Raw genomic sequence first — 11782 nt, 5'->3', positions numbered from 1 at the left:
GTAAAAGCTATATTTTTTTTAATGGTTTAAAGAGCAAAATCAACGCTCTGACTAAACATATGTACATACATCATCAAATCATACACACACACACACACACACGAAACCAGCATAGTGTCTGATGTTTTTGAAAATCAGCAAACAAGACGGACCCATCCGCTAGAAAATGAAAAAAAAACCATATATATATATATATATATATATGAAGAAAAACAACTCGCCTCAATGTTATACAAAATTGTCCGTTTATTACGTTTCAACATTTGTGAAGAGACAGTATGTCATGCATAAAACATACTGTAACGCGAAGGCACGTTGCAGCCCTCGCTGTTTTTGATTTTCTTTACGTTTTTCTTGTTGACCATGACTCTGTTCTGTCTGCAATAGTGCTAGTACTATCCAATAATGCAATGTGTTACCATTCACCCATATTTTGGTTATATTGTTGTTGTACAGCTGACCGTCCAGCAAAGTGTACCCATTAGCTTATCATGCAATTAAACGGTCTATAGCACTCTGTGTGATGGTTTCGCTTTCTTCCAACACTCCATTATAAAATACTGGCCTGCTTCATATTAATATAACGCAGATATTTTAACATGTGCATGTGGTCCCGTTCCAGGAGACGTACACAAACATCGCTTCGTCTCATTGACGGGCGATGCCCACATGTTGCTGAAATTATCACAACGTCAGTTTTACCAAGAACACCTTCATAGGACAACTTGCGATTCATGTATAAAGAGAAACCGCAATTAAGCCTTGCAATGCAAGTTGGCTTTTCACCATACACTTAGTTCATATCTAGTGCATAAAATCCTGGTTTCTAACTAATGTGGCCTCTGTTTTCTTGCTTCTGAGTTGAAATTTGTTTACCGATCATGAAGCTAATCACCGAGGTCCGAATCTCGAGATTAGTTCGAAACACTGCCAATAAACAAGCAGTTTAACTAACCTGTAGCTAATGGCAAACGTGGAACGCTACTATTCAGGCTTAGTAACTCAATCGTATACGGGTTAGATCGCTGTATCTGTAAGGAATTTTTTTTCAGTATATTTCCGTTGCCCCAGCAAGGTTTGTTTACGCTTTAAGCAGTTATATATATTAACTGCTGCTGCTGCTGCTGCTGTTGTCGTGATCATCGTTAGGTGGTGCTGAAGATAATGTTAATAAAAACGTAGTGTTAGTTTGTTGTGCTTGATTTCTTTACTTTGCAAGCATCTGCCGGAGTACGTAGTGCAGAATACCGCCGTTCTTGAAATAAGCTAGCTCGACCTCAGTGAAGAAGCAAAGGGTAGCCTCGAACGAAATTCCCGTACTCACCTTCACCTGAACAATCTGAAAACGGGCGTTAAAATCAACCATTATGCTATTTAAATATGGAGTGCTGCAATGCAGTTTGATCGTTCACATGGCACCGATGAACTATTGTAGAGAGAATATGTTAAAAAAAAACGTAAAAACGAAATTAATATTTAAATTACTGTAACAACGACATTACGTATTAAAATGAAAATATAAGCTAAGCTCAAGAACATCGACGTTTCTTGTGACAACGAAACCTTGACGGCACTAAAAGTGCGCGCCAACTTCGATCAAAAAGTAAAACGACACTTTTCACAATGGGCTATAATCGATTATAAAAACGTAAGATTTTGCCGTATGGTGCCGTCAACTGCGGGGTTGGGTCGATGAATAAACATTGCTTCTCAGAATGTAAATAGTACCAGTAAAGCAGTAACGTGAAGGCTAGCTTCCTTAAAATAGAACTATAATAGTGGATGTCTGGTAGGTATTTTTTTCTACTGAATAGAAAAACTTCAACTGACTCAGAATCTGTCAGGTAGAGCAAGCTAATGTTGTATGCTCAGATCTCTTCGAACGAACACTCACAGTGTTCGGCAAGGAACACTGCCGCTACCGATGGTAAACCTCACGCTCGAATAAGACCTCAGACCGAGCTATTTTACTATACGACCTTGCCAACTAACTTTCAGAAGGTGGAAATTAGGTAGATTATATATATATATATATGTATTCGTGCTTCGCGCATGTTACATGATAAATTTTGGAGCTCAACAACGGTTACCTTATTTAATTTCGTACTGTGGCCGTTAAAAACACTGCAACTATGGAATTTAGCATATAATAAAAGTTCGATCCACTGGTTCGAAATTATTTACAGAATAATATGATTCGTTGAGCAAGGCTTGGACAATGTTTTTCCTGTGGGGCGTACGAGACTATTTTGTTTGGGAAGAACAGATGCGCCAACAGTTAGTCTTTTACGACTCAAATCCGTTATAAAATGTATATTATCTAAAAAGGATACAACCTTTATTGCAATTCATAATCTTTAGGCTTAGTTAATAACATTTAGCGCTTAACAGAAATAAGCTGAGATATATATGTATATATTTTCATTTAAATTAGGTTGTTATAGGATAAAGAGTAGGAATCATTGCTGGGCTTCTACATTACGTAAGTGCAAAATAATCACCAGCATCTTACAGGTGATTCTCTATGTAAACAGTTAGCTCGTTTTTTTATGTCAATGAACATTTTACGCACCTGTCTTGGGGCGTGTAACGCCTCCGGGGTCAGATCAATCGAGAACTGCTCTTTTCCAGTAAGAGCCAGGCTTTCTGCGTTCTGTCCTTGAAGGAACTGCAACGGCACGATGCCCATTCCGATTAGGTTTGACCTATGAATTCGTTCGTAACTTTCCGCAATCACCGCCCGAACTCCTAGTAGGTATGGACCCTTTGCGGCCCAATCTCGTGAAGATCCTGTTTAGTCAAAGGAAAATATACATAGTATGTAGGACTACGGGCAACTATTTTCACATAAAAAAAAAACAACAAAATAGCTATTTCTTGTAAACGTCAGACACTTAAACAAATATTGATAATTTCTGCTAGAGGAGCTTGCTAGCCCGGTGGCTCGGTTAGGGCAAGGATTTCGACCATCTGGCTCTATTATAATCCTTCCCTGACATTTAGGGCTGAACTTACCAGATCCGTATTCTTTGCCTGCCAGAATGATCAGCTGATCCCCGCTTTGTGCGTAACGTGAAGCGGCATCGAAGATATCAAGCTCTTCGCCCGACGGGATGTGCACAGTGCGAGGACCTGGTTTTGCAACAAATTTATTGACAAGGCGGATATTAGCGAACGTGCCACGCGACATGACGTCATCATTACCGCGGCGTGAACCATACGAGTTGAACTCACGCGGTGCGAGGCCTCTGCTTGCAAGGTACCTGTAATTTGCAGTGAAAGATTGGACACGTTCATTGAACAAAGGTCATGCGAAGGAAGGATCATCGATAATTTTATATTTTGCACCGATTCCCAACATCAAAACGAAGTTCATTAGGTGAGTTTTATTGAAGCACAGAAACGACAGGGATTGCAGCTCCAGAGTTTATTAACTGTTTAGAAATTGTGTGAAGAACTACGTAAGAACTACACAATTGTGTTCTTGCTGAAAGCAAGTTTTACGTAAATGTGCGCTTTACTTTTTTAAAAACGCTTGAAGAGTCCGAGGTATTTTCTGCCTAACCCCGTATAAGGAATTACTTAGAGAATTTAAAGTAGAGACAAAATAAGCTTTTACAGATGAAAATTATTTGCTGTAGTTGGTTAGAACCGTTTACATCAAAGAGTTTGTTTATCTATTTAAATGGAAATGTAATAAGTCGACTAAAACTTATCGATAATTCGTTGTGGTTACCTGGCAGCTGGACTATTGCGCGAGATGGATCCAGCCGGCGATATATGGTCCGTGGTAACGGAGTCGCCGAGGTTGGCGAGCACATATGCATTCTCAATGCTGCGAATTGGCGCCAAATCGCTAGCCATTGCGTCGAAAAATGGAGGCCGCTTAATATAAGTCGATCGTTCATCCCATGGATAGAGTAGATCTTCAGAAGCTGTCAATGCTTGCCACTGTGCAGAGCCGTTCTGAATTTTGGCGTATACCTCATTGAACATGGTGGGAATGACATACTTCTGTTCAACGTCATGGATTTCACTTCGAGAGGGCCAAATGTCCCGGAGGTAAACATTCTGGCCATCAAGGCTCTTACCAATCGGATCCGTTTCAAAATCAATACTAACGGTACCAGCCAGGGCATACGCTACAACTAATAGCGGTGAAGCCAGGTAGTTAGCCCGGGTAAACGGGTGTACACGCCCTTCAAAGTTTCGATTACCTGAAAGTATGCCACAAGCTACCAAATCGCCTTTCTCAATCGCTTCGGTGACTGTCTCGGGCAGCGGGCCAGAGTTACCGATACAGGTCATGCAGCCGTAACCAACAATATTGAAGCCGAGCTTTTCTAGATAAGGAGTTACTCCGGATTCGCGCAGGTAGTAGGTGACAACACCAGATCCAGGCGAAAGTGACGTTTTAATGTAAGGCTTGACAGTTAGACCCTTCTCTACGGCCTTTTTTGCTAGAAGACCCGCCCCGAGCATGACCGACGGGTTGGATGTGTTCGTACAAGAAGTAATGGCTGCGAGTACGACAGATCCATGGTTCAGCGTGTACTCCTTCCCCTCATAAACGAAAGACACAGTAATCCTCATCTTGTCTGAAGCGATTCCATATCCCTTAAAGCTGACTTTGTTTGAAAGGCACTCCTCAAAGTCCTGCTTCATAACCGATACTGCCACACGATCCTGGGGCCGTTTCGGCCCACTGAGCGAAGGTACTACTGTGCTGAGGTCCAATTCGACAACCTGGGAAAACATGGGGTCCCGACCCTTGACATAATCACGAAACATGTCTTGAGCGCGGAGGTACTCCTGAATTCGGCTAACGCTTTCTCCATCTCGGCCTGTTTGCTTAAGATATTCGATCGTTTTTTCGTCGACCGGAAAGAAACCTACCGTTGCACCGTATTCCGGACACATATTAGCAACAGTGGCGCGATCAGCCAATGACAGTTGCGAGACTCCGGGTCCAAAGAACTCAACAAATTTTCCCACCACGCCAATTTGTCGCAGATGTTTCGTAATCGTAAGTACGAGGTCAGTCGATGTAGCCAGAGGTGAGAGCTGTCCAATGAGCTTGTATCCAACTACTTTAGGCAGTACCATAGAGACGGCCTGACCAAGCATAACGGCTTCGGCTTCGATTCCACCAACCCCCCAACCAACAACGCCTAAGCCGTTTACCATCGTCGTATGCGAATCAGCACCAACCAACGAATCCGGATAGAGAACTCCAGCCTCACTAGCAAACACAACACGGGCGAGGTACTCAAGGTTAACCTGGTGCACGATACCAGAACCTGGTGGAATGATTTGCAGGTTGTGGAGAGCCTTCGAACCCCACTTAAGAAAGCTGAAGCGTTCGGCGTTCCGCTCGAATTCCATGTCCATGTTTTTCTGTAGAGACTCTGTTATGACGAAGTAGAAAAGTAATAAACAAGACAGCAGAAAAGTAAGAATCAAAGCGCTTCTTAGTTTCAGCACAATACTTTAGTTTATACATTAGTAAAATACAATGTCGTGTTCAGCTTTGTACGCTTTTCCCATTTTGACGTTCTTTCTTGCAGCACGAGATTTTCTTCTACAAATTGTAGAAACATAAGTATGATAGGCGTTCCCACTCAGCACTGGGGAGCAATAATAATAATGTTTACCTGGTGCGTTAGAGAAATCGACTTGCACTGAGTGGTCGATAACGAGATCGGTCGGGCACATTGGATTAATCATCTGAGGATCACCGCCCAAACGCTTGACTGCGTCACGCATCGCCGCGAAATCGACTACGGCAGGTACACCGGTGAAATCCTTGTCATCGTACAGACCATACAGTGTTTATGTTAATTCGGGGTTCGGTACTGAGGTCTTTCATTATGAAGTAAACGTCGAAAAACGAATTATCGTGAATTGAGATTATTATAAACGCATGCCTTATCAATTCAAGTATTCACTCTGCTCTAAAAAAATCGCTTGGTCACTCTGGTTATGAAAAGCGGTAATCTCCTGTATTTTCCCTCAGTTTATCTAGCTCTCGCAATTTGATTGACTGCATCAGTCACCAAATTCCGCGGTTCATCACACTTAATATTTAGCCTTTAGATATTTTTGAAGAAGCAGATGGGTTGCTTCAGATTTTGCTCACAAGTCAACATCATTCTGTTGGACTAGCAACAAGGATCCAATAAAATACCTGAAGTAAAACTCTTGCTGGTTTGAAAGCGATTTCGACTCCATCTTCTTGTCTGGATTTCCAGTCAAGAAGGGCCTCGACGTCGCTCTCCTTCACGTGGAAGTTGTCGCAGTTTCGAACCGCACTTTCAAGTAGGACACGTACGGAAAATGGTAAGTTTGTATACCTAAAAACATTGGTAAAGCATAAATTGTTAGCAAACGTTATCTAGCAGCTACCTTAGTTACAAACAGCGAGTCAATTAATTACTAAGTTAGTCACAAATGAAACTAACGAACGTATCGTAAATATTGCCTTGCATAACACCTAATTAGAGGTGTGCATGTGAAATCGCGGTAGGTTTTTTTATCATCCCAATGGAGGCCCTTAAAGAGTAGGAGGTTTGTATTATCTAATAGTCTATTGTCGCAGCAAGAAAAGAACATGCCTTAATGCATGATGGTGAGCTTCTCTCAGTGCTATACAACAAATCAGTAGAAAAGCGATAGTCTTGTTAGAAAGGGTTGTTAAACTTTTGGGCGTGTCTGCAAGCGTAGAAATAAAAGGTCCTTGCTTAACGTAGGCGACAATTTATTATTTTTACAGCAGTGCCATGTACTTGCATTAATACAACTATTTCTATTTCAAGTCTATAGGCAACATGGACCGTCGATATTGCACTTAGGACAAAAATAGCCTGACCGGCGATTTGCTTTTTTGAGTGGATTGAAGTGTTGTATACGTGTTCCTTTGTTTTACGTTATGTTGTCTCAGTGAACCTAAGTTTAGCCTTCACTCTCTGTCTGTATATCTCGCAGGTCAGAATCGGTAGCGATGTGTCATTATAGACACAATAGTCAATTAGCTGGTGGTCACGCTAAAGTTCAGTCGATCACTGGTCGTTGTCAATCGCACAAATACTTCGCTATTATTGTCGGTCATAGCCGAAGATTTCGCTAGTGGGTAACAGCCAATGCATGAATCTAAATCTGGTCCTCGATAGCTTAAGTCGACCCATGAATAAGGCATCGATGTGTCGAGGGGGTTACATCTTCCTGAGCAAGTAGTAAGTACACTTTGTCGCGGTTCGAATACGTTCATGGGACTCGTACGTCTGGTTATTTCTACAATTAAATCTGACTAGGAGATTGATTCGAATTGATTTTGTCTCGCTCATGCAAAACGACAGCCAACTAGAGCAAGCTATGCAGATAAGAGTGAGCTCACTTTTTGATCGGAACGGTCTTGTCTGCAATAGAAACAAAAACACATGTATTTTATTTAGTCAGCAATTTCAGATCCGTGGCACTTAATTATTAAGCAAAGCCTACGCCCTGGTACATTTACGTTTATAATAGAAACGCTGTCTTAAGCTCGAGTCTTGAAGACATACCAGGAAAAATAGCGACAGATGATTTGCTTATGTATATATAGATACATATATATATATATATATATATATATCTACGTTTAGCAACGCATCCGGCTTGTCCAGCCGTCATATTATCCCATAGAATGACACAAATAATCATAGAGCTGAGTAAATATTTCGAGCTCTACGTCCGGTACTGCCTACGCCGAGCATTGCTTTAAACCGCTGGCTTTCCCAGTACGAAATGAGGGATATCCGTGCCCAGTTTCGCCCACTCGTGTCTCCAACTTTAGCAGGCAAATGCGTGCTGTACCGAAACAACAAAGCTAATGACAATGTTATCGTGAAGCCAATATATTTCCTATTGCCGACGGCACTAAATCTACGTGGTCTATTGCATTATACCGGGTATGTGGACCATTTCGTTTGTCGGTATCTTTCAGATTCGATATCAATTTGTGGTCTATTTTATTAGTGTGTTCAAGCTAAATTCGAGCTGAGCACTGGTTTGGTTAAACGGCCATATGCTGGTCGAACTGGTTCTCTAATTGACTTCGACTTGCCGACTGTTCTTGTTAGCTGCCCGCCCCCTTTTGCTTCGATCGATGACCCCACTAATCCTAGGGGGGCTTTTAGGGCGCACGCAGGCTACGAGGATGCAACTTCGCGGCATCCAGAAACCTAAGACTGTATGCCGACGTGAAGCTAGTGATTTGGGATCAGAAAATGGTAATATTTACTTAGCACGAAATACCGTAAACCGGCGAGCGATTTAATGATTATTATACATGTGTTGTTGATTGCTCCATTTGTAAGTAAACTCAGTAAGGCTAACGACAGCTGTATAGTTCTTCTACACTCTATGTCATCTGTTAAGTTAACGGCTAGCGAAAAGGAATATTCCAGCGGTAACTTCACTCCTCTACTTGAGCAAAGTCATTTTTTTGTTTCGCCTCTGCGAGCGAAACCATGACAGTGCAGAACAGCGGCAGTTGTTTATACTGCAGGTCGGACCAGCTGAGTTGGCAGTATAAAAAAGGACCGGCATCCCCATTACGTGATGGAAGATCTCATCCGACTCGACATGGCTGGGACTACTGGCTGAGCTTATTCGGCAGGCCTCCTGGATTATCTTTCTACTATTTACTATTACTAAACTAAAAACTAAATATTACTGTAATTAACGGCGTTATCACTACGAATGGCCCTAGGATACAATCCGGTTGAAAGACACCGATCCGCGCATTGCGCTTTGTACTGCGCTGTAAGTGTGTGTGCGAGGTATCGGGTATTATTAGGAAAAATTACTAAGGCGTAAAACTTGAAGATAAATTGGAAACAAGGAGTGATTTCAACCCACGACACTGTGTAGTCAATGTAAAACCACGTATAATACAATTGCATAGAGAGCCTATCGCATGTACATTTATGTGGAACAGGTTTATATAGCACAAATTAGCACCTACCGGGCATCACCGAGCTTCGGAAGACTGTAGTACTGATACTGCTTTCCGTTTATTTCAATGTTGGATAGGCAATGCGCGAACGGATTCAAGGTATCCTCAATCGACGACATCCTTCTTGGTTTGCCTTCACTGACGTTCGTTACAATAGGCTGATCAGACTGCGAAAAATTCACACCAGCGTTCACTTATCCTATGCAAGAAGCGAACAGTTGTGAACACCTTATTTTCTACCCTATTTACCCTTAATTGCAAGACAAATCCAAAGTACTGAATTCTACAGTGGCTTACTCTCCGTTGGTGACAAGCCTCTAGCCCAGTCTCTAATAGCACCTTACACTATTACACCGCTAGCTGTTGTGCGTCCTCTAAATCGAACGTACCCAGCCGCACGTTCAGGCTTTATCGTGTACCTGTGATTGTAGTTGTTTTTAATTTTTGTCGAGCTACCACCATACAAACGAACAGGGAAACAGGTTTAAAGACAGCCTGCTTGGCCCGAACAAACCGCTAACCACCCTCAACGAGATCGATAACTTAGTTCTGTTTTGCCGCTATGAGTTACGACAGCTAGTGGCTCTCTCCAATGAGTGGACGCGACAGATCGCAGGCGGCACGTACGCCAGCTAGCACCCGAACCAGTAGCAGGCTCCCTGTTAACGCCGTGGCAACACCGAACTTCTCGCCAGGTGGCCACACAAATGACGTATGAGTTGATGTGCTGTGACTACTGCGGGCAAGGCTGTCGTTCAGCGGCCGTTTCAGCAGTCATCGATTCTATCCCTGCTGTGTTTGGAACCAACGTGGCAAGGCTGTCGGTGTTGGTTTGTCGCTACACTTAGCACATAACTGACGCTGCTTCTTTCACCGCCGGCAATGTTTTTACTTCTGCTCCCTCAATTGCTCGCCGGCTACACCGGCGCGATATCTATTGCTAGTGCTTGGTCAATGTCATTAGACCACCATGGCAAGTCGCTCTTCCCTTGTCAGCCGCTGCATCGCCCGGCCGCTAGCAGAGCAGGGGCGGCGAATGAGTATTGCGAACGACGGTCAACGCTGGTGTCGTCGTGGGCCTGAGGGCACGACGACACTGCTGATGGTTGTTCGATACGAAACAACGCGATTGTACGCGACATACGATATAGTACGATGGCAACAACAGCAATACCAATAGTGAAGCCAAACATTATAATACAGACGTCTGATCGGTGACAGATGGCTTGATAGCCTTTAGCGCACCGTATGATGAGGAGAGGTTACGCGGAACGACCATAGGAAGAGCCTGAGTGAGCTACATGCCCTCCTGGCGGCCGCCGTCGCTGCTGGTCAGCTTCGTCGGGCTCCATGACTAAATGCAGAAGCGACATCCCGAGAAAAACCAGATTGAACGAGGACAGTGTGATAGAACGTTCACTGGTAGAATTTCTTCATTTAGCACTCGCAGAGGCCAGCAGACGCCGAAAGATTGAGCTCAGTTACTTCTACGTCGTATTGCATATACGGCATAAGCGCGCGACTTGATTAACAAATCCCAGAAGTAGAGTAGGTAGAAAGAAGCCAAACGCTGCCAACAAAAAGTTATCAGAAAAACCGTAACGATGATCGGATAAAAATGAGAGTTTGCAGACAATGACCTATTTAGAGGCTACCATTTCGCAACATAACAGTTATACGAACAGTTTATACCTATGTATTAAACAAAGATTTAGACGGACTTTGGAAGCAATCAATGGACACACAGGAGACTACTCAAAGAAAGAAATTAGCGAGAATATGACATTGCGGCAACCGTTGTTCTTGGCGTGGTGTCGACTACAACAGCCAGGGGACTTAGCTAAGCCTCGGCGACAAACATGACCTGGAATAAGAAGATGGTAAATGATATTAGCTGGCCATAAACAACGAAAAAAGGGCGACCGTGACGCAACGGCTGATACAGTTAGATAGCAAAAGTGAGTAGCGGCACGTACGTATTGCGTTAAGGAGTCCACCGCTAGTGAAACCGGGCTGAGCAAATGAGAAAGAGAAGTTCTGGTTGAATGAAACATGGCGCCGTTGTGCACATGCCTCCCTAATTAGACTACGGTAACAGACTATGTGGAAGGCGCTCTGACGGTTGCGAAAGGATACAAGTAGCTAACTCGGCAAGTGTAGCTGAAGAATCGAACTGGAGGCAACTATTTTGTCTTGTTCGATAAACGCATTGCCGACGTAATCTCAAATTTAACTCATACATGAACGCGAAACCAAATGGAGTGTATATCTACTGGTAAAACTCATCCAAAAAATGGCAATCTGCGTTTGAGTTTTGTAGTAAGGTGACCGTGTATTTAAATCAAATAGAATTCTTTCTTTCTTTTTTTCTAATAGTGAGATCTAGTGAATTAGAATGCATATGTTTACGGAATATCCTTGTTAAACCAAACATATATTTGAGGAGATATTTTTCTCATGGAATTTTGTTATAGACGTTTATAAAAAAAAAAAAAGTCTATGATGTCTATGTCGTAGCGATCAACATCCACTCGACACGCTTTACGAAACCTGTCGCCAATTTGAGTCGCTCTATGTACTTCTTATCTGTATCAAATTAATCAAATTATCAAAGAAGAGGTAATGAAAGGCGAGTATTTTGTCCTCTACCTTCCATATTTAAAGGTCAATTTTCTTAAGTTAAATCTTATGGAGGAGGCTGTAAGTCCGTGTTCGAATTATGAACAGAAAATTAGCTATTCTTCAATGTGTACACGTCGGATGAGTTACGATTGAGATTACAAACTT

General features: G+C 42.7%; 1 protein-coding gene across 1 annotated transcript; it reads right to left on the bottom strand.

The window, feature by feature from the left end:
• Positions 1 to 222: 222 nt before the first annotated feature.
• LOC111266139 (cytoplasmic aconitate hydratase) lies at positions 223 to 10175 on the bottom strand. Its single transcript, XM_086970796.1, has 7 exons — positions 9005 to 10175; positions 6188 to 6353; positions 5655 to 5805; positions 3737 to 5408; positions 3016 to 3263; positions 2573 to 2790; positions 223 to 1339 (listed from the first exon to the last, which is right to left on the bottom strand). Exons 1-7 carry the CDS (start codon positions 9112 to 9114, stop codon positions 1208 to 1210), a joined length of 2697 nt encoding a protein of 898 aa, XP_086826922.1. The 5' UTR covers positions 9115 to 10175; the 3' UTR covers positions 223 to 1207.
• Between the last annotated feature and the right edge of the window lie 1607 nt (positions 10176 to 11782).

This window comes from Varroa jacobsoni, unplaced genomic scaffold, assembly GCF_002532875.2.
Source record: "Varroa jacobsoni isolate VJ856 unplaced genomic scaffold, vjacob_1.0 scaffold_1058, whole genome shotgun sequence".
Taxonomy (NCBI): Eukaryota; Metazoa; Arthropoda; class Arachnida; order Mesostigmata; family Varroidae; genus Varroa; species Varroa jacobsoni.
The sequence above is the reverse complement of the archived record's forward strand: the minus strand, read 5'-3'. Positions and strand labels throughout refer to the sequence as shown.